The sequence below is a fragment of the Chrysemys picta genome, chromosome 18 (assembly GCF_011386835.1).
Source record: "Chrysemys picta bellii isolate R12L10 chromosome 18, ASM1138683v2, whole genome shotgun sequence".
Lineage (NCBI taxonomy): Eukaryota > Metazoa > Chordata > Testudines > Emydidae > Chrysemys > Chrysemys picta.
The window spans coordinates 812880-838551 of NC_088808.1; the positions used below are offsets into that span (position 1 = coordinate 812880).

General features: G+C 46.1%; 1 protein-coding gene across 15 annotated transcripts in view; it reads left to right on the plus strand.

Moving 5' to 3' along the window:
• The window catches only part of PNPLA7 (patatin like phospholipase domain containing 7), a 420470-nt gene that overhangs the window by 25895 nt on the left and 368903 nt on the right, over positions 1-25672 (plus strand). For all 15 annotated transcript variants that reach the window (XR_010593664.1, XR_010593665.1, XR_010593663.1 and 12 more), the window contains 5 exons: positions 7715-7797; positions 12224-12312; positions 13306-13446; positions 16102-16261; positions 20261-20341. Coding sequence is in view for 12 of the 15 variants with exons in the window: in XM_065572470.1 (XP_065428542.1) it covers positions 7715-7797; positions 12224-12312; positions 13306-13446; positions 16102-16261; positions 20261-20341 (554 nt within the window). In the remaining 3 variants the exon portion in view is untranslated. The remainder of the gene's footprint in view (positions 1-7714; positions 7798-12223; positions 12313-13305; positions 13447-16101; positions 16262-20260; positions 20342-25672) is intronic.

The following is a 25672-nucleotide window of genomic DNA, read 5'->3' on the forward strand; positions in this document are numbered from 1 at the left end:
TGAGAGGTGGCGGCAGCACGATGAGAGGAGGCAGGATGCAATGCTGAGGCTACTGCGGGATCAAACTGATCATAGAATCATAGACTATCAGGGTTGGAAGGGACCTCAGGAGGTCATCTAGTCCAACCCCCTGCTCAAAGCAGGACCAATCTCCAACTAAATCATCCCAGCCAGAGCTTTGTCAAGCCTGACCTTAAAAACCTCTAAGGAAGGTGTCAAGGCTCCTTCCCCACTCTGAACTTTAGGGTACAGATGTGGGGGCCTGCATGAAAACTTCTAAGCTTAACTATCAGCTTAGATCTGGTCCGGTGCCACCACTCCCAATGTGCTAATTCCCTTCCCTGGGTAGCCTTGAGAGACTCTTCACCAATTCCCTGGTGAATACAGATCCAAACCCCTTGGATCTTAAAACAAGGAGAAATTAACCATCCCCCCCTCCTCTCTCCCACCAACTCCTGGTGGATCAAGATCCAACCCCCTTGGATCTAAAAACAAGGAAAAATCAAGCAGGTTCTTAAAAAGAAGGCTTTTAATTAAAGAAAAAGGTCAACATCATCTCTGTAAAATCAGGATGGAAAATAACTTTACGGGTAATCAAACTTAAAGAGCCCAGAGGACCCCCCTCTAGCCTTAGGTTCAAAGTTACAGCAAACAGAGGTAAACACCCTAGTAAAAGGTACATTTACAAGTTGAGAAAACAAAGATAAATCTAACACGCCTTCCCTAGCTCTTTACTTACAAGTTTGAAATATGAGAGACTTGTTCAGAAAGATTTGGAGAGCCTGGATTGATGTCTGGTCCTTCTTAGTCCCAAGAGCGAACTCTCCCCAAAACAAAGAGCACAAACATAAGCCTTCCCCCCACCAAGATTTGAAAGTATCTTGTCCCCTTATTGGTCTTTTGGGTCAGGTGTCAGCCAGGTTACCTGAGTTTCTTAACCCTTTACAGGTAAAAGGATTCTGGAGTCTCTGGCTAGGAGGGATTTTATAGTATTGTACACAGGAGGGCTGTTACCCTTCTCTTTATAGTTATGACAGAAGGAGATTCCACCACCTCCCTAGGTACCCATTCCAGTGCTTCACCACCCTCCTAGTGAAAAAGTCTTTCCTAATATCCAACCTAAACCTCCCCCACTGCAACTTGAGACCATTGCTCCTTGTTCTGTCATCTGGTACCACTGAGAACAGTCTATATCCATCCTCTTTGGAACCCCCTTTCAGGTAGTTGAAAGTGGCTATCAAATCCCCCCTCATTCTTCTCTTCTGCAGACTAAACAATCCCAGTTCCCTCAACCGCTTCTCATAAGTCATGTGTTCCAGCCCCCTAATCATTTTTGTTGCTCTCTGCTGGACTCTTTCCAATTTTTCCACATCCTTCTTGTAGCGTGGGGCCCAAAACTGGACACAGTACTTCAGATGAGGCCTCACCAATGTCGAATAGAGGGGAACCATCACATCCCTTGATCTGCTGGCAATGCCCCTACTTATACAGCCCACAATGCCGTTAACCTTCTTGGCAACAAGGGCACACTGTCGACTCATATCCAGCTTTTTGTCCACTGTGACCCCTAGGTCCTTTTCTGCAGAACTGCTGGCTAGGCATTCAGTACCTAGTCTGTAGCTGTGCATGGGATTCTTCCGTCTTAAGTGCAGGACTCTGCACTTGTCCTTGTTGAACCTTATCAGATTTCTTTTGGCCCAATCCTCTAATTTGTCTAGATCCCTCTGTATCCTATCTCTACCCTCCAGTGTATCTACCACTCCTCCCAGTTTAGTGTCATCTGCAAACTTCCTGAGAGTGCAGTCCATGCCATCCTCCAGATCATTAATGAAGATATTGAACAAAACCGGCCCAAGGACCGACCCTTGGGGCACTCTGCTTGATACCGGCTGCCAACTAGACATGGAGCCATTGAGCACTACCCGTTGAGCCCGACGACCTAGCCAGCTTTCTATCCACCTTATAGTCCATTCATCCCTCCCATATTTCCTTAGCTTGCCGGCAAGAATACTGTGGGAGACCGTAGCAAAAGCTTTGCTAAAGTCAAGGAATAACACATCCACTGCTTTTCCCCTTATTCTCAGAGCCAGTTATCTCCTCATAGAAGGCAATTAGGTTAGTCAGGCATGACTTGCCCTTGGTGAATTCATGCTGACTGTTCCTGATCACTTTCCTCCCTCTAAGTGCTTCAGATTTGATTCCTTGAGGACCTGCTCCATGATTTTTCCAGGGACTGAGGTGAGGCTGACTGGCCTGTAGTTCCCCGGATTCTCCTCCTTCCTTTTTTAAAGATGGGCACTACATTAGTCTTTTTCCAGTCATCGGGCGATCGCCATGAGTTTGCAGAGCCATTGACCATTATCTTTGAAATCACATCCACCAACTCCTTTAGCACCCTCGGATGCAGCTAGGCAGAAACCCCATGGATTCGTGTTCATCCAGCTTTTCTAAATAGTCCCGAACCACTTCTTTCTCCACGGAGGGCTGGTCACCTCCTCCCCATGCTGTGCTGCTCAGTGCAGCGGTCTGGGAGGTGACCTTGTTCGTGAAGACAGAGGCAAAAAAAGCATGGAGTACATTAGCTTTTTCCACATCCTCGGTCACTAGGTTGCCTCCCTCATTCAGTAAGGGGCCCACACTTTCCTTGACTTTCTTCTTGTTGCTAACATACCTGAAGAAACCCTTCTTGTTTCTCTTAACATCTCTTGCTAGCTACTACTCCAAGTGTGATTTGGCCTTCCTGATTTCACTCCTGCATGCCTGAGCAATATTTTTATACTCCTTCCTGGTCATTTGTCCAATCTTCCAATTCTTGTAAGCTTCTTTTTTGTGTTTAAGATCAGCAAGGATTTCACTGTTAAGCCAAGCAGGTCACCTGCCATATTTACTATTCTTTCTACACGTCGGAATGGTTTGTTCCTGCAACCTTAATAAGGATTCTTTAAAATACAGCCAGCTCTCCTGGACTCCTTTCCCCTTCATGTTGTTCTCCCAGGGGATCCTGCCCATCAGTTCCCTGAGGGAGTCAAAGTCTGCTTTTCTGAAGTCCAGGGTCCGTATTCTGCTGCTCTCCTTTCTTCCTTGTGTCAGGATCTTGAACTCAACCATCTCATGGTCACTGCCTCCCAGGTTCCCATCCACTTTTGCTTCCCCTACTAATTCTTCCCTTTTTATGAGCAGCATGTCAAGAACAGCTCTGCCCCTAGTTGGTTCCTCCAGCACTTGCACCAGGAAATTGTCCCCTACACTTTCCAAAATCTTCCTGGATTGTCTGTGCACCGCTGTATTGCTCTCCCAGCAGATATCATGGTGATTAAAGTCTCCCATGAGAACCAGGGCCTGCGATCTAGCAACTTCTGTTAGTTGCTGGAAGAAAGCCTCGTCCACCTCATCCCCCTGGTCTGGTGGTCTATAGCAGACTCCAACCACGACATCACCCTTGTTGCTTACACTTCTAAATTTAATCCAGAGACTTTAAGGTTTTTCTGCAGTTTCATACTGGAGCTCTGAGCAGTCATACTGTCCTTTTACATACAAGGTAACTCACACACCTTTTCTGCCCTGTCTGTCCTTCCTGAACAGTTTATATCCATCCATGACAGTACTCCAGTCATGTGAGTTATCCCACCAAGTCTCTGTTATTCCAATCACGTCATAGTTCCTTGACTGTGCCAGGACTTCCAGTTCACCCTGCTTGTTTCCCAGGCTTCTTGAATTTGTATATAGGCTCTTACGATAACTCACGGATCGTCCCCATTTCTCAGTATGAGACAGGAGCTCTCCTGCTTCTGCTTCCTCCCGGTATCCCATTTCCCCACTTACCTCAGGGCTTTGGTCTCCTTCCCCCGGTGAACCTAGTTTAAAGTCCTCCTCACTTCATTGCCTCTGCAAGTGGTGATCGAAGTTGGAAGGGCGGTTGGCTTACAGGGAAGTAGAGTGAACCAACGGGGTGGGTTTTCATCAAGGAGAAACAAACGGAACTGTCCCACCGTAGCCTGGCCAGTCATGAAACTGGTTTTCAAAGCTTCTCTGATGCGTAGCGCACCCTGCTGTGCTCTTCTAATCGCCCTGGTGTCTGGCTTCGCGTAATCAGTGGCGAGGCGATTTGCCTCAACCTCCCATCCCACCATAAACATCTCCCCCTTACTCTCACAGATATTGCTGCTTGGTGTGTGCTCCACAATACTTGTTACGCTGAGGTGTAACCGAGTCAGGAAACTGCGCCAGCGTGCTTTTAAACGTCCAAATGCACATTCTACTACCATTCTGCACTTGCTCAGCCTATAGTTGAACAGCTCCTGACTACTGTCCAGGGTGCCTGTGTTTGGCTTCATGAGCCATGGCATTAAGGTGTAGGCTGGATCCCCAAGTATAACTATAGGCATTTCAACATCCCCAACATTTATTTTCTGGTCTGGGAAGTAAGTCCCTTCCTGCAGCTGTTCAAACAGACCAGAGTTCCTGAAGAGGCAAGTGTCATGTACCTTTCCCGGCCATCCCACGTTGATGTCGGTGAAACGTCCTTTGTGATCCACCAGTGCTTGCAGCTCCATTGAAAAGTACCCCTTGCGGTTTATGTACCGGTAGTCCGGTGCCAAGATAGGGATATGCGTTTCGGCTATCGCCCCACCATAGTTAGGGAATCCCATTGCAGCAAAACCATCCACTATGACCTGCACATTTCCCGGAGTCACTACCCTTGATAGCAACAGCTCAGTGATTGCGTTGGCTTCTTGGATCACAGCAGCCCCCACAGTAGATTTACCACTCCAAATTGTTTCCCGACTAACTGGTAGCTGTCTGGCGTTGCAAGCTTCCAGAGGGCTATTGCCACTTGCTTCTCAACTGTGAGGGCTACTCTCATCTTGGTATTCTTGTGCTTCAGGGCGGGGGAAAGCAAGTCACAAAGTTCCATGAAAGTGCCCTTACGCATGCGAAAGTTTCACAGCCACTGGGAATCCTCCCAGATCTGCAACACTATGCGGTCGCACCAGTCTGTGCTTGTTTCCTAGGCCCAGAATTGGCTTTCCACGGCATGAACCTGCCCCATTAGCACCATGATGTCCAAATTGCCAGGGTCCGTGCTTTGAGAGAAGTCTGTGTCCATGTCCTCATTGCTATCGTGATCGCACTGTCGTCGCCTCCTCGTCTGCTTTTGTAGGTTCTGCACATACTGCAGGATAATGTGAAAGGTGTTTACAATGCTCACAACAGCAGTGGTGAGCTGAGCGGGCTTCATGCTTGCTGTGGTATGGCGTCTGCAGGAGAGCAGTGTTGCAGCGGAAACGGTGGATGATGACAGATGCCACGAGAATATATATTTATACTGAACGACGAGAGGACCTGCAAGGTGGATTCATGGCACCAGGAGAGCAGAATTGCAGAGGAAGCAGTGGATGACTGAATTAATTTACTCTATTGAGCTCAGTCATCATTTACTCAATTGAGACTGAGTTCATTTACGACAGCAGGAGAGCACAGTTGAAGTGGAAGCGGTGGATGACGATGGTTTGCAGACCTACTGCACCGTCTGTTGCCAGCAGCACCCAGGACACAACAGCAGCAGTGATCGTGAGCTGAGCGGAGTGGGCTCCATGCTTGCCGTGGTATGGGGTCTGCACGGAAAAAAGGTGTGAAACGATTGTCTGCTGTTGCTTTCACGGCGGGAGGGGCGACTGACGACATGTACCCAAAACCACCCGCGACAATGTGTTTGCCCCATCAGGAGCTTAACCCAGAATTCCAATGGGCAGCAGAGACTGCGGGAACTGTGGTATAGCTACCCACAGTGCACCATTCCGTGAGTCGATGCTAGCCACGGTATTGAGGACGTACTCCGCTGACCTACTGCGCTTAGTGGGGACATACACGATCGACTGTATAAAATTGCTTTCTAAAGATCGACTTCTATAAATTCGACCTAATTTCCTGGTGTAGACATACCCTTAGTGCATTTATAAATCTTATTGCACAAGTGAGGGGTGCCTATATCAAAGGGAAAAGCAGACAAACAGCATAGATTACTGCTGTTCTGTATTTCCAATATCAGGCAGTGCTAACAGCCCTTGGTTTCTTTTAATCCTTTTTTCGATTTCCCTCCTGTGCGTCTCCCGCTCCCAAGAGCTGTCTGAGCTCATCAGAGCTTCTCAAAGTATCACAAATGCTTTTTCAAGAGAGTTAAAAACAAAAAACAAGCCTTTTATCACCTCGATCACGAGGGTGAATGTGAACTGGTCAAACAAAGCTTTAACATCTGACTTTAGGTGAGTGTTTTTGACTGTTTGAAAATAAGACAGAGCTGAGAATAATTTTGGGGGCTTGATAGTTCAGGGGCTACATGGGAAATTTGAATTTCCCTTCAGTGAACTTCAGCTGTTTTATTTTCCTGCATCTCCTTCTGGGCTGCACCCTGTTATGGATAGGTGACTGTCATTGCACATCCTTATGCTTCAGTAGTAGCCATGTAACCAACATAGGCGCCGACTCTGTGAGTGCTCCAGACCCACGGGGAAAAAAAAGGTGGGTGCTCAGCCACCGGCCGCACCCCCACCCCCGCTCAGGTCCTCCCCCTTCCCCTAGTGCCTTCTGCCTGCTGGTGGCCCTGCTGATCAGCACATTCCCCTCCCCTCCCAGCACCTTCCGCCTGCTGGTGATCAGCTGTCCAGTGGCGTGCTGGAGGGAAGGGGGGCGGAGCGCGGGCAGGGTGCGCTCAAGGGCTGAGTTGGGGCAGGAAGAGGCAGGACGGAGCCTTGGGGGAATGGGTGGGGTGGGGTCTGGGGCAGAGCCGAGGGGGCACATTAGGAATTTGGCACCTCTGGTGACCAGCGTTGATCTGCCATAGCTGAGAGTTTTCTCTAGGATCTAACCATAGTCTGCTACAGGACTCAGAGAGCATAATTGCAGTCAGCATCTTTCTCACAGACTCTGTGCCTTCCTATGAGAGCAGGCCCTGCTCTAGATAAAGAGAAGCTTTGGAAATGGGAATGGTTCCTAAAATCGCCTGCTGCAGACAGCACGACTGGCAGTTATTCAGCACTATAGGGATTCTGCACCTATGACGTTAAAGCTGCTTGGAAAGTATGAATGTAACATCCTGCAAGGAGTAATACTTAAAAATCCTAATGTGTTTAGAGATCTACCTCTCTGTGGGGAGGGGATGGTGGGAAGAGACTTCTGGTACTGTCCTTATTTTCTCTTCCTCTCCTCACTAAGTATTATGATGACCTTCTCTTCTGGGAAGTAAGCACTGAACTTGGCTCCCTTGGGTCAGTGCTGCTTCCAGGACTGACTAGAAGTCTCACACTCTGGCTTCCCTACCATTTGTATTTTTGCTACCTCCTTAGTAGTTTTTGACCCCATGATATCTACAATCAAGGTTCCTTGGAATACATCCCATAATCAACTACATTGTGAGGCAAAAGTAACACAGGGTTAAATTAGTCTACTGACAACTTGAACATAGGTAGTTCATCATCCCAAAAGAGTGTTTGGACAGAATAGGTTTCTTTCTTGTCATTCATTTGAAATTTTACTGACAAAGAGGCGTGGGTTTTTGGTCTAGTCTCCAACAGGTACAGTTGAGAGTTTCACGTGAATTTCTATTAGTAATGTAAGTTGGATTCCAACTAGTGAGCAAGGTCAATGCATCTGCATGCTCCTCTTTCCCCTTGTTACAAACTATCTGCAGTTATTTGATGATCCTTTTGTGTTTCAGAACAACCTCAGCCGCAAGTGCCTCAGTACAGATTTCGCAAGAGAGACAAAGTAATGTTTTATGGGCGCAAGATCATGAGAAAGGCAAGTACATCTAATGGAGAGGGAAGGGAGGATGGAAAATAAAGATTAAAATTCAGGAAGATAAATGTGAACCCCCAGATGCCTGACCTGCTTACCATGGTTATTAGACCCAGCCCCACTGCATATTTTCAGAAGAGAAGTCTCTAAAATGTTGGGATTGTCCTCCTGGATCAGACCATAAGTTTTGTAGTTAGTATCCTGTTAACAGGTAGTGGGTAATGCCTGATGTTTCAGAGCAAGTTCCTCTTTCCCCTAGGAAAGAATGCACTTTTCTAGTTTTGCAGGGCTGTGTGTGGAAGGGAAAGATTCCTTCCTAACTCTTATGGTTACCAGTTTTATAACCTGAGAGATGAGACATGATTGTCCCTGTCTTAGCATGCATAAGTATAAAACTTCACTAATAGTTCCTAAACTATCCAAAGTCCCCCTTTCTGTCCCTACTTTTTAAAATCAATTTCAAGTGTATGACTTGGTGACCTCCTAAAACCAATCTGTGTGTGAAGTTTTTTTTTTAAAAACTAGCTTATACGTTAAATGCTGAAAGAGCGAGAGAGACTTTAAAATGAACAATTCAGTTTCTTTGAAAAATGCTCCATCCTTGTTTCTATTTTTAGGGTTCTCTCTGTGTTTGTGGTCTTTTATTTTAAGCTGCTTAGATGGCATGGTGATCTAGAGAGCCAGAAAACTAGTTGACAGGTTTCAGAGTGGTAGCCATGTTAGTCTGTATCAGCAAAAAGAACAGGAGTTCTTGTGGCACCTGTATTTGAGCATAAGCTTTCGTGGGCTAAAACCCACTTCATCGGATGCATGCAGTGGAAAATACAGTAGGAAGATATATACACACACACAGAGGACATGAAAAAATGTGTTTGCCATACTAACTATAACGAGAGTAATCAGTTAAGGTGGGCTATTATCAGCAGGAGGAAAAAAAACATTTGTAGTGATAATCAGGATGGCCCATTTCCAACAGTTGACAAGAAGGTGTGAGTAACAGTAGGGGAAAAAATTAGCATGTGGAAATAGGTTTTACTTTGTGTAATGACCCATCCACTCCCAGTCTTTATTCAAGCCTAATTTAATGGTGTCCAGTTTGCAAATTAATTCCAATTCTGCAGTTTCTCGTTGGAGTCTGTTTTTGAAATTTTTTTGTTGGAATATTGCGACTTTGAGGTCTGTAATCGAGTGACCAGAGAGGTTGAAGTATTCTCTGACTGTTTTTTGAAGGTTGTAATTCTTGACGTCTGATTTGTGTCCATTTATTCTTGAAAGTTTAGTAAGGTAAATGGGGATTTGCATTTAAAATACTTTTACACTTATCAAAAAAACAAGCTTTTATGTTGCCCTTAAGATTCAAGCTCCTTAATGGGGCATGCATTTGAACTTGAAACTTACCGGTACTGTTACCTTTGGAAATAAGATAATTAAAATGACTTCATCCTTCATATGAAAAAAACTGCTAAGACCTTGGTGTGATGGTTTATTCTTGATGTCTATTTAAACCAATAAACCTCATTAATACCTACAACAGCTCCTTACCCTTTAAGCGTAAGTGATGGCAGAGACTCTTGCTATCTTATCTTGCCAGGTAAAGTGTTCTTTATTTTTTAGTTTTAATCTGAATAACGTCTTGGTAAAAACGGCATGGATAGGGTTCCTTGATTGTTTTATTTCTAGGACTATGTAATCAGTGCATGAGGTATAAGATAAATCAGGAAATGGAGAAATTAAGATTCTGACAGATGTGTTACACAGGCTGTCTTGTATTTGTGTGTATTATGGTTTTTCATGTAATGACATAAGGGATAATATATTGCGATAGCCATTTAACAAGGAATAGAAAATGTGACATGGGCATTGTGGCTGAGATCCCATTACTGTAGGAATCTTGGAGTTCTGAGTTCTTCTTTTAACTGTGCTATCTAATGATCCTGTATCCAAAAAGTCTGTATATGTGGGAGAGAATAAGTATCTGGAGACCTGACCAGGAGGCTGTTCCATGTTCCCTATTTATTATTTATATTACCATAGTGCCTGGGTGGCCCACTCATGGACCAGGACCCCATTATGGTAGGTGCTGTACAAACCCAGAACGAAAAGACAGTTAACGATAAATTGAAAAGTGTGTGTGTGTCTGGGCAAACAGCATGTGTGTGCAGTGCATCTCTAGATAGGCAAAACGCTCAGGCTTGGTGCTGATTTCTACTGCTCATGCCCACTGTGCAATTTTCAAAAGTTCCTGAATCTTAAGTTCCAGACAGACTTTATTCAAGCTGAATTGTGAATAGACTCTTCAGTGACTTTTTGAGTCTGCATGCTGTGTTTCAAGTTTAAAAATTCACCTGTTTCCTGTATGGGAAAAATTATGACTGTAAGGTTTTACATCACAAACAGAATATGCATTCAACTATACCAAATTCCAGAATGGCGGACTGGATTGTCCTCAAAGTTTTCACACAAAGATCAGACACCTTTGGGCAGGATAGACATGAGCACTTCCATCACAGAAGGATTTAAAAATAAAAAAAAAACACGTGAATGATGAAAACAAGATAATAGTGGAACTGTTTTTCAAGCAGAATGGTAGAACTTGTTATTAAGTGACTCCTGTTATATTTGCAAACAAATTGCCTATTTTCGTATGGAAGCTTTCAGTAGCAGCAACGTCCTACTATTACTATGACAGGCTCTGGGGTAAATCTTAACATCTCTTTGTGTGTTTTCTGCATCAGTGCTGTTTCCATAGACTTTGCCATTTTGAGACACTTTGCCAGGATTTGCCTTAGAGCTGCTTAACTGTCTGTCTTTGGCAGCTGTTCTATTTCTGGTGAAATGTCTGTCTGCCATGACATGCCTCTCTTGATCTTTGCAGTATTGTTTGTTGCAAATGCCAGTTCTTGCTATCTCACCATGCAGGACTTCTCAAGAGACTGGAGCAATTTCTTGCTTTGTTTGTGGGGAGAGTCCAGATTTCTAAGCCTTATGCCATTCCTGAAAGGACATCCTTAGCCAATTTGGCAAATATAGGTGTTCATTCTGAGTTCAGTCTTCCTAAATTCACTTTGATCCCAATTTTGTTCTTCTGCTGATTTCTTCAAACTGGCCACTCTTTCTCCAGAATGTGTGGTGGCTTTTTTTTTTTTTTTTCTTTTTTCTCCCCCTACACTGGGATGGAGTGAATGTCCTATTGTTTCATATTGACATATTTTTGTAAAGAGGACATCTTGATTTTGAAGAAACAGTTTCCTCTCTTAGTAAAGAATGCAATTCAGTTTCCCATTTTTGGCTTACATTTAGCTTAATTGTGTGGTCTTCAACAGGCAAGAGAAAGCTTAACATCCGTATAACTCCATGCAAGGGGACATGGGAGGTATGGAGAAACAATCAGAATAAATACACGAGAAATAACTGTTTGTAAAAAATAAATGTATTATAGGTGGTCTAGTAGTGCTGTCTGACTAACACTTCCCATTGTAAGATCTGCTTTTGCAGTTGCTTTTAACTTTACCATACTTGAATTGTTTGGGCTGAAGTTTTGGATGCTGGGTATGCAGTCATTTCTGGGTAGGCATCTGGGGAAAATGTGTTGTTTTGCTTTTGTTTTTTTTTTTAAAGGCCAAAAAAAAAAAAACCACAAACAAACCCCTTACAGCCCTTTCACTGAGATGCTCATATTGGAAAGCACTTTGTATTCCATATGGTAAAATCACCTTTTCTTTTTCTTCTGGGAATTTAGACCTGTGTTTATTTTTATTATTTGTCTGAAGGTATAAAGCAGGTGAAAGATAGTAGTTTCTGTCTGCTGTACTTCTGGTGAAGTTAAATTGCTGCGTTTCTGATGTTATGATGCTTGAAGATATTGATGGCCCAGAGACCCACTTGTCTGTTGATACAAGAGATGAGACAGAGTCTGAAAATTCTCATTACAGAAGCATATAATGGAATTGAATTTCCTGAGGGATAAACAGGATATTTAAAAAATAAAAACTAGGAAGTTTTCTTGATCTTGCAATGTTTGTGTTCCTCCACTAAGTGGCACTCCAGTTACTGCATTTATTGTGCTATTTCAGTATTAGGACAGGTGTCCTCATTTATATATTTCACTAAAATGTATGAGTCTGTTCTTGGCATTGATTAAGTGTATCAGGTCTCAGTGCATCAGCATTAGTGATTGCCAGACTAATATTTACACTTTAAAAGATTACTTCTATGTTTCTGGTGCTTGCAATTCTTGGACAGAAATGGTCTAAGTTTTTTCTGTATTTCCCATCACCATTATATTAATTGCTCACTAAAAAGTACGCATGCACTTAACTTTACATGGATTCCAGTGGTGCCACATGTGTGTGTGACTTTGCAGGATCAGGACCTTTAGTGGTTGTTGGAATTCTCTTGAAACAGATTTTTGTTTTGTTGTTTCCTGTAGGTGACAACTCTCCCAAACTCTCTGGTTGGGAACATGGTGCCTCGTCAAAGGATGCGGAAAAGAGCAAAGGTTTTGTCTTTGGCTAAGAGGTACAGTTATGTGGTAATGGAGGTCCTGTGAATTGCTGTGGCCATGTACAGATGCAATTAACTTTATACTACAATTGTAGGAGTTCTAGTTTGGCTTCTGTGGCTCTAAGGGTGAAGGACTTCTATTTGTTTTGTAAACTTAGATTTCCAAGAGGCTCAGTCCGTCTCTGTTCATGTTGGGCTTTTGGATGACCAGCTTTTCTCATAAAGTAGTGAAGGTCTCATGGTTTCCAATGCATTTGCCCACTTTTCTGGCAAACACTGGATTAAAATGGAATAAATTCTACTCTTCCCCAATAATGAAAGTTGCACTGGAAGTGAAAAGTGGGGAGGTTTGCAGTAGTTCTTAGCTGCTGTGCAGGTTTGTTCCATAGTCTCTAGAATGCACAGTGGCTCAAGGAGGAGTGCAGGGATAGAGCTGGTGATGAGCTATGAGGCATCAACTCTACCCAGAACTGTTGTGTGCTGTAGTGTCAGGCTTGTGTCTACCTCATTCTGGCTGGGCCCCCACACAGACTCCCTTTATTTGACCCTGGGTTGTGTCTAAGCCCTGAATCTGGATATGCCCTAGGAAATGTTCACTATTTTTTGCATAATGACAGGTTTCGGAGTAGCAGCCGTGTTAGTCTATATCCGCAAAAAGAACAGGAGTACTTGTGGCACCTTAGAGACTAACAAATTTATTAGAGCATAAGCTTATGCTCTAATAAATTTGTTAGTCTCTAAGGTGCCACAAGTACTCCTGTTCTTTTTACTATTTTTTGCGGGGTGGGGGAGGGAAAGGGAGATCTGTTAGAATTTTTTTTTTTTTTTTTTTTTAAGTCTGCTGTTGGTCAGAAAAGGGAGGAACTGCATTGGAAATTGAGACCCTCACTGCTTTATAATAATAATAATAAATAATTAATTTTTAAAAAGCTTGTAATTCAAAAGCCCAGCATGAACAAAAGCTGACTGAGCACCTGAATTCTGTTCATTTTGCTTTTTCTCTTGTAGGATTTTGCGTTTTAAGAAGGAGTCTCCAACTCTGCAACCAAAGGAGCCACCTCCCTCCCTGCTGGAAGCAGATCTAACTGAATTTGATGTGAAGAATTCCCACTTGCCATCAGAAGTTCTGTACATGCTTAAAAATGTCAGGTAAGGTTGAAGTGAAAGATCGAGGCTTGATCTTGATATGTGCTAAACGGGTGTAAATCAGCAGTAACTCCAGCGAAGTCACCAAGCGTTACCAGTGTGAAATCCGAATCCGACTCTTTAATGAATTTAAGTCGGTGGCGTAAGACTTTTCAAGTGGGGAAAAATAATACTGATTTGCAGTTGCCAAGAAGCATTAGGTAAGGAAAGGAAGAGGGTGGTCAGATGGACTAGGTTTGGGAGTAAAAATGCTGAGCTCTGCTAGATTGAATAGATTTCTGTTAATGCTCTTTCTGTGCCTTTTGAAACTCTTTTTGGACTTTTTTCTATATTGCTACGGATATGTGTAACAAAGGGCAGTAGGACCATTTTGGTATATTCAGTGTCAGACTGACAGCTCTGCAGATTTGCCACGAGCAGAAGCAGCAGTAGTACAAACTTACACACCTTGCTCCTAGAGGGACCAGCTTGAGGGAAGGAGAGTTCACTTTTCATGTTCATTCAGTCTGGCATCTGCATCTCTTTGCTGAGATAGTTAAAGGAGCCAGTCACCTCGATTATTTTGCTTGTTATATTTTTTTTGAGAAGTGATCATAGAATCATAGAAGATTAGGGTTGGAAGAGACCTCAGGAGGTCACGAAGTCCGACCCTCTGCTCAAAGCAAGACTAACCCCAATTAAATCATCCCAGCCAGGGCTTTGTCAAGCCGGGCCTTAAAAACCTCTAAGGATGGAGATTCCACCACCTGCCTAGGGAACCCATTCTTGTGCTTCACCATCCTCCTAGTGAAATAGTTTTCCCTAATATTCAACCTAGACCTCCCCCACTGTAACTTGAGACCATTGCTCCTTGCTCTGTCATCTACCACCACTGAGAGCAGTGGACTTCTGTCCATTAAGAGCTAACCTGAGATAATTCTTTCACTTTATGTAGGTGACTAAACAACCTCTGCATCTTTCCTCTCCTCTCTGTAGGTTTGTGGATGTTTTCATGCCATGACCTTGAAGACTAAATTATAGCATAGTCTTTGTCTTCCTTGGCCATCTAATAGAGTTACTGTTAGTCATCTAGGCTTTTATCTATGGGCTGATGGCACAATTAATATGTATTATTCTTCACACATTTTATGGGTCAGTTAAATTCCACTGCAACTTGAATTTGTCACAGGAGAAATTTTTTTAAAAAATCTACATTCTAGATTCTTAGAGAGCCCTTTTCGGTGCTGTGTACTGACAGGAAATGATGGTAGAGACTGGTGTTGCTGCTTTTGCCTGTGTGAGTGCATGATTTGATTGTGGTGAGAGAGCCTGCTTGCATGTTCCCTGAGAGGGGTGGCTTATCACAAACTCCCAAATACTCCTGTGAAACTGGCATTTTCCTCCTCCTCCGTTCTGACATTTTTTCTGGTGAGTTCGCTGTTCTAGTTACATTAGTGAACAGAGAAGTTCTCTGGGTGATTTTCTTCATCAAGTGTGTGGGTATGTTTTAGGCTTCTAGGGTCACCCAATGAAATAAATAGGCAGCCGGTTTAAAACAAACAAAAGGAAGTACTTCTTCACACAATGCACAGTCAACCTGTGGAACTCCTTGCCAGCGGATGTTGTGAAGGCCAGGACTATAACAGGGTTCAAAAAAGAGCTAGATATATTCATGGAGGATAAGCCTATCAATGGCTATTTGGCAGGGATGAAAAACAATGCTCTGAAGTGTCCCTAGCCTCTGTTTGCCAGAAGCTGGGAATGGGCAACAGGGGATGGATCACTTGATGACTACCTCTTCTGTTCATTCCCTCTGAGGCACCTGGCATCGGTCACTGTAGGAAGATAGTATCAGAGGGGTAGCCGTGTTAGTCTGGATCTGTAAAAAGCAACAGAGTCCTGTGGCACCTTTAAGACTAACAGATGTATTGGAGCATAAGCTTTCGTGGGTGAATGCCCACTTCGTCGGATGCATGTCACATGCATCTGACAAAGTGGGCATTCACCCACGAAAGCTTATGCTCCAATACATCTGTTAGTCTTAAAGGTGCCACAGGACTCTGTTGCTTTTTGTAGGAAGATAGGATACTGGGCTAGATAGACCATTGATCTGACCCAGTAGGACCTTTCTGACATTCTTCTCCACATTCCCACCTTCAAAGGCCACACATCAACTTTTGGCTGAGGAGGGCAGGTTGTGGATGCCTTTAGTAGTTAATGGAGATATCCCATCTCCTAGAACTAGAAGGGACCTTGAAAGGTCATCAAGTCCAGCCCCCTGCCTTCACTAGCAGGACCAAGTACTGATTTTGCTTCAGATCCCCAAGTGGCCCCCTCAAGGATTGAACTCACAATCCTGGGTTTAACAGGCCAATGCGCAAACCACTGAGCTATCCCTCCCCCATCAGGCAGAGTGCTGACCAGAGGGCCTTGCTTGAAAGCAATCCCAAATCTTTCCATCCCTGCAAGGGTCACACAGTGCTCCTGCTCTTCTGGCTCAGAAAGTTCTGTCCTTCATGTGGCTGCATATGGCATGGGACTGCCAGGTTACCTCATGGATTCCCACAGTATTGGTACCATGAGGCTTTGCTAGTTTAGGGAGGACTGTCATGCACCATGGCATCTGCAAGCTTCCTTTTGCAGCAGAGAAGGTGTCACTGATCCTTTGCTTTCCTGCAGGGTTCTTGGCCATTTTGAGAAACCTCTCTTCCTGGAGCTGTGCAAGCACATGTTTTTTGTGCAACTGCATGAAGGTGAATACATCTTCCGTCCCGGGCAGCTGGATAACAGCATCTACGTCGTGCAGGATGGCAAGCTAGAAGTTTGCATTCAAGAAAGTGTAAGGATAAGCCCATCCACTGACTCTTTTGATAAATCTCTTATTAGTATAGCATATGGCTAGAGATAAACATCTCCATCATGTAATAACTTGGAATAGGCTGTATTAGCTCCTGTAAGGCAAGTGTTAAGCTTTCTGGCAGCCTATAATTCATTAGGCCAGTGGTTCTCAATCAGGGATATATGTACCCTTGGGGGTACTCAGAGGTCTTCCAGGGGATACCGGGGGAGAGGAGGGGATCTACCGGGGGGAGGGGGTCTTCCGGGGGGTGGGAGGGGGTAGCTCAGTGGTTTGAGCATTGGCCTGCTAAACCCAGGGTTGTGAGTTCAATCCTTGAGGGGGTACTTAGGGATCTGGGGCAAAATCAGTACTTGGTCCTGCTAGTGAAGGCAGGGCGCTGAACTCAATGACCTTTCGAGGTCCCTTCCAGTTCTACGAGATAGGATATCTCCATATATTAAAAAAAATGGTACATCAACTCATCTAGATATTTGCCTAGTTTTACAACAGGCTACATAAAAAGCACTAGTGAAGTCAGTACAAACTAACATTTCATACAGACAATGACTTGTTTATACTGCTCTAGAGACTATACACTGAAATGTAAGATATATATTCCAATCAATTTATTTTATAATTGTATGGTAAAAATGAGAAAGTAAGCAATTTTCAGTAGTAGTGTGCTGTGACACTTTTGCATTTTTATGTCTGATTTTTGTAAGCAAGTAGTTTTTAAGTGAGATGTAACTTGGGCGTACGGAAGACAAATCAGACTCATAAGTACATAAGAATGGCCATACTGGGTCAGACCAAAGGTCCATCTAGCCCAGTATCCTGTCTTCTGACAGTAGCCAATGCCAGGTGCCCCAGGGGGAATGAACAGAGCAGGTAATCAAGTGATCCATCCCCTGTCGCCCATTCCCAGCTTCTGGTAAACAGAAGCTAGGGACAACATCCCTGCCCATCCTGGCTAATAGCCAATGACCATCCTGGCTAATAGCAATACTCCTGAAAGGGGTACAGTAATCTGGAAAGATTGAGAGCCAGTGCATTCGGCAACATGGTCATCAACAATGAGGAGTCCGGTGGCACCTTAAAGACTAACAGATTTATTTGGGCATAAGCTTTCATGGGTAAAACCCCCCATTTCTTCAGATGCATGGAGTGAAAATTACAGATACAGGATGGTGTTTTCAGGATGATCACCAATGCATTGTAGTTTCCTCAGGAAGTCAGTGGTGTCTCAAAGATAGCTAGGTACTTGGCACCATGCAAGGCACTGAATTTAGCCGTATGAAGTGGAAATCCATCAACTTAATGAAAAAACTCGCACAGATACAGACAGACATCATCTTCCTCTCCAAGTGCAAACAGATGGACATCATACCAGATGGACTGAAGGCAAAAGATCCATTGCAATCGACATACTACATGGACTGTGGTGAGAGATTGTGTCACATACTCTCAAAGAAACTGAGGAACCACCTGATCAGCATTCTGTACAGCAACCAGGAGAAGATCAAGAATGAGCTCTCAAAACTGGAGACTCTCATACAAAAGACCACCATGGATGTAAAAGATCTTTACACCAATATTCCACACGAGGATGGACTACAAGCTGTCAGGAACAGTATCCCTGATGAGGCCATGGCATACCTTGTGGCTGAGCTTTGTGACTTTGTCCTCACCCACAACCATTTCAGATTTGGGGACAACTTATGCCTTCAAGTCAGTGGCACTGTTACGTGTACCCACACGGCCCCACAGTCTGCCAACATTTTTATTGCTGACTTAGAACAACACTTCCTCAGCTCTCGTCCCGTAGCGCCCCTCCTCTACTTGCGCTACATTGATGACATCTTCATCATATGGACCCACGGGAAGGAGGCCCTTGAAGAATTCACCCGGATTTCAACAATTTCCACCCCACCATCTACCTCAGCCTGTACCAGTCTACACAAGAGATCCACTTCTTGGACTCTACAGTGCAAATAAGTGATGGTCACATAAACACCACCCTATACTGGAAATCTACTGGCCGCTATACTTACCTACGTGCCTCCAGCTTCCATCCAGGACATATCACATGATCCATTGTCTACAGCCAAACCTTAAGATACAACCGCATTTGCTCCAATCCCTCAGACAGAGACAAACACCTACAAGATCTTTATCAAGCATTCTTAAAACTACAATATCCACCTGGGGAAATAAGGAAACAGAGTGACAGAGTGAGGCGGGTACCCAGAAATCACCTACAACAGGACAGGCCCAACAAGGAAAATAACAGAACATCACGTACAGCCCCCAGCTCTCCAGCACATCATCAACTATCTACAACCAATCCTGGAAAATGATCCCTCACTCTCACAGACCTTGGGAGACAGGCCAGTCCTTGCTTACAGACAGCCCCCCAACCTAAAGAAGCAAATACTCACCAGCAACTACACACCACACCACAGAAACACTAACCCAGGAACCAATCCCTGTAACAAACCGCGTTGCCTATTCTGTCCCCATATCTACTCTAGCGACACCATCAGAGGACCCAACCACATCAGCCACACCACCTGCACATCTACTAATGTGATATATGCCATCATGTGCCAGCAATGCCCCTCTACCATGTACATTGGCTAAACCGGACAGTCTCTACATAAAAGAATAAATAGACACAAATCAGACATCAGGAATGGTAACATAGAAAAGCCAGTAGGAGAACACTTCAATCTCCCTAGACATTCAATAACAGATTTAAAAGTAGCCATCCTTCAACAAAAAAACTTCAAAAACAGACTTCAAAGAGAAACTGCAGAGCTACAATTCATTTGCAAACTTAATATCATTAATTTGGGTTTGAATAGGGACTGGGCGTGGCTGGCTCACTACAAAAGCAATTTTCTGTCTGTTGGTATTGACACTTCCTCATCAATTACTGGGAGTGTACCACATCCACCCTGACTGAATTGGCCTTGTCCACACTGGTTCTCCACTTGTAAGGTAACTCCCTTCTCTTCATGTGTCAGTATATCTATGCCTGTATCTGTAATTTTCACTCCATGCATCTGAAGAAGTGGGTTTTTTACCCACGAAAGCTTATGCCCAAATAAATCTGTTAGTCTTTACGCTGCCACCGGACTCCTCGTTGTTTTTGTGGATACAGACTAACACGGCTACCCCTCTGATACATGGTCATCAACAGTAATTTATTTTTCAGTTTATAAAATGAACTTATTGGCATATCAAAGTGTATGCACAAAAATAAAATCCCATGCGTTACAGCCTAGTGTGACATAATGTCATCTCAATCTCCAATTTAAAAGAAGTTAATTATACTTGGTGTAGTTTGCCAGCCTTGTGACTTCCATGTCTGCATTTCTAGTGAGAGAGGTACTGTTAATGACAATCTCTTTCCCTTCATGTGTTAAAACAAATTAAAAGGTATCAGACCTGTGAAGTAACAGCAATGAAACTAAAACAGGTTACCTTTACTGTTTAGCTGTTCTGTGTGTTGCAATGCTCAGCAACATCACAGCCTTTCAAAGAGGATGGCAAAGTTTCTGCAAAGTGAAGGATAGAAGAGATGATGGGATACAGGGAAAGCAGGGCTGTCACTTGCATCTCACCCCATGTAAATCTGAAATGAATTAAAGTAAATAAATAGTGTTGGTGTTTTTAAATCCTCTGCTAGGTGCCTTTGCTACCATCTGCTGGGTTCCAGTGCCACAGGTGACCTTTGCTTCTATCACTCAAAGTGAAAGTGGTGTTCAAAACCTCAGAATGGATCAGTACAATTCCAGGGGGCACAAGGAGAATCACCCTTGGGTCTAGTTCTGCTGGGTGAATTCCACTGTTAGGTGGTACTTAGGTTATCTTGCAAAATTAGAATGCGAGAGTTGAACAGCCATTTTTTTGGAAGCATGGGCCTGCCTGTATTGGCCCATTTAAACTTGGTGATGGAATACGAGCCGTTAATCTTCTCCTTCTGTCCACCTGTAGGATGGCACTGAAGTGGTCGTTAAAGAAGTGCTGGCAGGGGATAGTGTTCACAGCCTCCTCAGCATTCTTGATGTTATCACAGTAAGTTCCTATGTGCGGGTGATTTTTCTGAGACCTTGCCATATATCAGTGCACCTGTCAGAGCTATGCAGCTTTGGCACATTAGCATTACATCTGTCATCTTGATTCTTTCCTGGCATCTCTTTGGGTAGTGCTCCTCTCCAGGTCCGGTGCAACCTATTAGGCGACGTAGGTGGTCGCCTAGGGCACTAGCATTTTCTTTGGTGGCGACCGTGGCGGCCGGATCTTTGGCCGCCCCGGTCGTCGTTGGCATTTAGGCGGAGGGAGCTGGGGCAGGGGGGCGCGGGGAGGGCCGCCTGCAGCAAGTAAGGTGGGGGGGGGTGGCACACAGGGGAACTCCCCGCCCCAGCTCACCTCTGCTCCGCCTCCTCCCCTGAGCATGCCACCCCGCTCTGCTTCTCTCCCTTCCAGGCTTGCGGCACCAAACAGCTGATTGGCGCCGCAAGCCTGGGAGGCGGGAGAAGTGGAGCAGCGACGGCGTGCTCGGGGAGGAAGGCAGAGCAGAGGTGAGCTGGGGTGGGGATTTGCCGCACGGCTCCCCGGGGGGAGTGGGTGGGGAGTTGCTGTGGAGGGGGTGCCTCAGGGCGGAGGGGGGGGGTGGGAGCTGCTGCGGGGCGGGGGGGCACCTCATGGCGGGGGCGGGGAGCTGCCGCAGGTCTCGGGGAGGGCGCAAGGTGGAAGTTTCACCTAGGGCGCTAAACATTCTTGCACCGGCCCTGCTCCTCTCACTAATTAACAAGGTACATGCCATAATTGAAAAGCTCTCTGAGTGTACATTTGAATTGACTGTTTACCTGTGATTATTTCCTCACATTTCAGCTGGTTGGCCTTTGAACCCCTCCCTGGGTTTCTTACTTCTAGTTTGTTTAAAGCAAACAGACTGAATTTTGTTTTTCTTTAAGATGTTTGGTTATGTTTCCAGCACTTTAACTCTGGGGGGAGGTAGCTATGGGACAGCTATTGACACCAGGAAGGCACCCCGCTCCCCCACCACTGCTGTAAACTTAGTTCCATGGTATATCAGTGACTGGGGAAACATGCATTTCCCTATGTTGGAGGCTCAAATATGCCCAAGTTCTATATTGGCAACGTGTTGAAAGTTACGAGTACCTAATTGGCATGGAGCAAATAGCAGCTACCTTTATTTTTAATAAGAAGGGGTGGTCTGTGGAGATGACAAGTCCCAGCATGCAGTGCTCCATCTGTAGCAGAGCTGCTTTCTGTGTACGGCAAGCTGAAGCATTGCATGCTGCATCCTGTAATACCAGCAGGGTGAGTGAATCCCACAAATGCTGAAGAAGGTGGTGGACATTGTCCTGGGCTCATGTAGCCTACAGGCTGCACTTTGACCACCCCATCCTCTCTTACACTTGCCATCATCAGTAGGACACCTGAATAAAACCCCACATCTTGCCATTTTAGGATGTGGGTGCTGTCTACTGTGTATGCATCCTGAAATACCTAGGAAGAGCACACATAGTACCAATGATTGTACTGTAGTTGCAGGCTGCTCGTAAGAAAACCTACAACTGGAATATAAATTGTTATTGCTATGTTAAATCAAAGAAGTGTGGGGGATTATCATGAAGAATAAATAACCTGTTTTCTGAGACACATTTTTCTGGCTTAATACTTTTGTATTAGAGCTTTTTAGCTATGAGTGTGCTGGTTCAGAGTCCTCTGCTTTTTGGTTTGCTTGTTAAGACTGTGCTATTAAATTCCTTTTATTTGTAATTCATGCCAGTTTCCTGCTGTTTTCCATTCTCACTATGCTGTTTGCTGGATTTGACCAATCCACCAACTTTTGCCCATTCTGCATTGTTTAACATCAGGGTCATCTTGTGATTTGAGGTCTATTTTCTAGCCTTTACAGCATTGGTATGTTAATATTTATTATGTTTAATCTAGGGTTACCATATGTCCGGATTTTCCCAGACATGTCCGGTTTTTTGGGCTCCAAATCCCCGTCCGGGGGGAAATCCCAAAAAGCCGGACATGTCCGGGAAAATCTGGACATGCGGGGCCGGCCGTGCAGGTGCTCGGGGGCCAGGCCGGCGGTGCGGTGCCGGGCCGGGGGCTCGGGGGGCCGGGCCGGCGGTGTGGTGCCGGGCCGGGGGCTCGGGGGGCCGGGCCGGTGGTGCGGTGCCGGGCCGGGGGCTCGGGGGGCCGGGCCGGGGGCTCGGGGGGCCGGGCCGGCGGTGCGGTGCCAGGCCGGGGGCTCGGGGGCCGGGCCGGCGGAGCGGGGCCAGGCCGGGGGTTCGGGGGCCGGGCCGGCGGTGCCGGGCCGGGGGCTCGGGGGCCGGGGGCCGGGCTGGGGACCGGCGGTGCGGTGCCGGGGGCCGGGGGTGCTCGGCCGGGGACCGGCAGTGCTGGGCGGGCCGGGGGTGCTCGGCCGGGCCCAGGGCTGGCACCCCAGGGCCCGAGCCGACCCAGGCTGGAAACGCCAGGGGGGCCAGCCTGGGCCGCGCCTCCTCCCCCCCACACCCCTCCTTACCTGCTTCAGGCTTCCCGAGAATCAAATGTTCGCGGGAAGCAGGGGAGGGGGCGGAGACTTTGGGGAGGGGGCGGAGTTGGGGGCGTGGGCGGGGCTGGGGGCGGGGCCCCGTGGAGTGTCCTCCTTTCGGAGGCACTAAATATGGTAACCCTATTTAATCTAGTACTAGTTAAGGCTGGGTTTATGACAGAATGTTAATTAGAAAGTGTGCTGGTAGAATGACTAGTAAGAATGACATTAGGTTTGGAACTATGCTTTGCTCATTCACTTTTGTATGGAAAATGTCTGTAATTATTAAAACAATATTTTACCTCTGCCCCGTAATCTCTTTTCTTTTGTTCCTTTGCACAGTCGGTAATAAGGTTACATAGTGACTGTGTAGTTCTTACATCTTCAGAGCTCTGTGAAACATTAACTAGTTTTCAGTTGCTTGTGTGAGTAAGTCAGTGTAATCCTTCTTTTAAAAATGGGGAAACGAAGGCATGAGGTGACTTGCTGAAGGTCATACAGGCAGTGGTGGCAAAGCTAGGATTAGGATCCACGAGCTCCTGGCCTTAGACAGTGTGGCCTATAGTTAATTATTTTTACCTACTCTAATTAAAAATAAATCTTTCAGTTGATAACATAGCAATTATACTGTGAAACAAGCTAATGACTTTCATCCTTCTTAATGTTGCTCATACTGCCAGTGACCATATATGGGTTGTGCCCTTTAACTTGTTTTGCTTATATGCCGATGGACTGGCTGGTGAGATACTTTATGCTGATTGAAACAAAATACATGCTACTAGCTAGAATTCCAGGGGGGATTTTCTGGACTATTGTGTGTATTACTACTGCACCTATTTAGGATTTGTTAAATACAAGGTGGTGGCTTTGCCTCTTCCAATAGTACACAGGCATGTGAGTGTTCATTGGAGGGTGTTGGAAGAAGAGGTGGAGACAGAGTCCAGTCAACGAGCTCTGCTATTAATCATACTAGACCCTGTACTCTGTGTCACGGACTCGCAGATCGTGCCCACTCTTGGCCCCGTGCGGTCTGTGTGGGGGTACCCCTTTCAGTGAGACAGCCCTTCTCGGGGGTCCACTCTCGGGGTTAGGCCCCTCCACCTCCTAGAGCCACACCTCTCTGAGACTTAGCACACCCGTTTATTGCCGTGGGACCCCTCAGGGAGTCCACTCGCTCTGGACCCCCGGGGCCTCCACCCCCCTGAAGGGGTTGATGCAACCCTGTTCTCTAGACTGGAGTGACTCTTAGCCAGCGTAAAACAGGAGGGTTTATTGAGCATTGAACACAGCACAGGAAACTCTCAGGGCCTCAGGCCTGGCCTCCCTTAGCACAGCACATCCCAGTCTCCCCTGCATCCAGGTGGGCTCTGCCTGCTCCCTCTCTCCAGTCCCGAGCCCCCCTGCTTCCCAGCTGGGCATCTGATATCACGGGCCCCAAGCCCCATCTCTGTCCATTGTCTTCTCTCCAGGTAAACAGGGTTGTAAACAGGGTGGCCTGGGCCTCCTCTCCTCTCTTCTGTCCTCTGGCCCCCTCTGGCTAGAACCGGCTGGTTAGGTCCCCGGGGTCGTCTCTTTACAGCCCATTGTCCTCCCACTGGCCAGAACTGGCTGTGACTCCTGAGCTGGGCCTCCGGGTCACCAGGTCGTCAGGTCACCAGTCGCTGAGGTATCCGTTCTCCAGACCATTTGGCTGGGGTCCCAAGTTCCCTTTCCGGTCCTCTGTAACAGCAAACTCCCTCTCCCCTCACCTCGTTAAACCAATTACACCCAGGGAAACTGAGTCTCACCCCCTCTGTATGCAAACCATTGGAAAGACCAGGAAAAAACAAGAAAATCCCCCACTTCGTCACATCTTTATTCCCCCCTTCGAGGCTGAACGGAGCAGGGTAACTTAGCCAGTGACCTGGGGAAGTTCAGGGCCCCCCCACCCCGTGATAAAGCATCGGCTATAACATTGGCACTCCCCCTCACATGGACCACCTCCATGTCATAACTCTGGAGGAGAAGGCTCCATCTCAGCAGCTTGGCATTAGTTCCTTTCATTTGGTGCAGCCATGGTCAGTGTACATGGTGAAGCGCCGCCCAAATAGATACGGCTGCAGTTTTTTAAGCACCCACACCATGGCCAGGCATTCCTTCTCTATGGCCACATAGTGCTGCTCCCGGGGCAGCAGCTTCTTGCTCAGGTACACAATGGGGTGTCTCTCCCCCATAGTATCAGTTTGCATCAGCACCGCACCCAGCCCTGTGTCTGGGGCGTCGGTGAACACCAGGAAGGGTTTGTTAAAATCCGGGTTTACCACCACCAGGCCTTGGATAAATGCCCCCTTCAGCACACAGAGAGCCCTCTGGCACTGCTTGGTCCAGACTACCTTGTCCGGCTTTCCCTTCCTACAAAGCTCTGTGAGGGTAGCTACCAGGGAGCAAAAGTGGGACACAAACCTCCGATAGTACCTCGCCATCCCAATGAAATCATGGACCTGCTTCTTAGTCTGGGGAGCGGGCCAATCCCTGATTGCCTCCACTTTGGCCAGCTCCGGCTTCAGGTGGCCGCCCCCCACCTTGTGGTCCAGGTATGAAACCTCTGCCATCCCCACCTTGCACTTTTCAGCTTTTATGGTCAGTTCTGCATCTTGGAGGTGACCCAGCACCCTCTTCACCTGGGACACATGTTCTTCCCAGGTGTGGCTAAAGACCCAGATATCATCAGTATACGCTAGAGCAAAGTCCTCCATCCCCCTTAGCAACTGATCCACCAGGTGCTGGAAGGTGGCAGGTGCCCCCTTGAGGCCGAAAGGCAGGACCAGGAACTCGAAGAGCCCTACTGG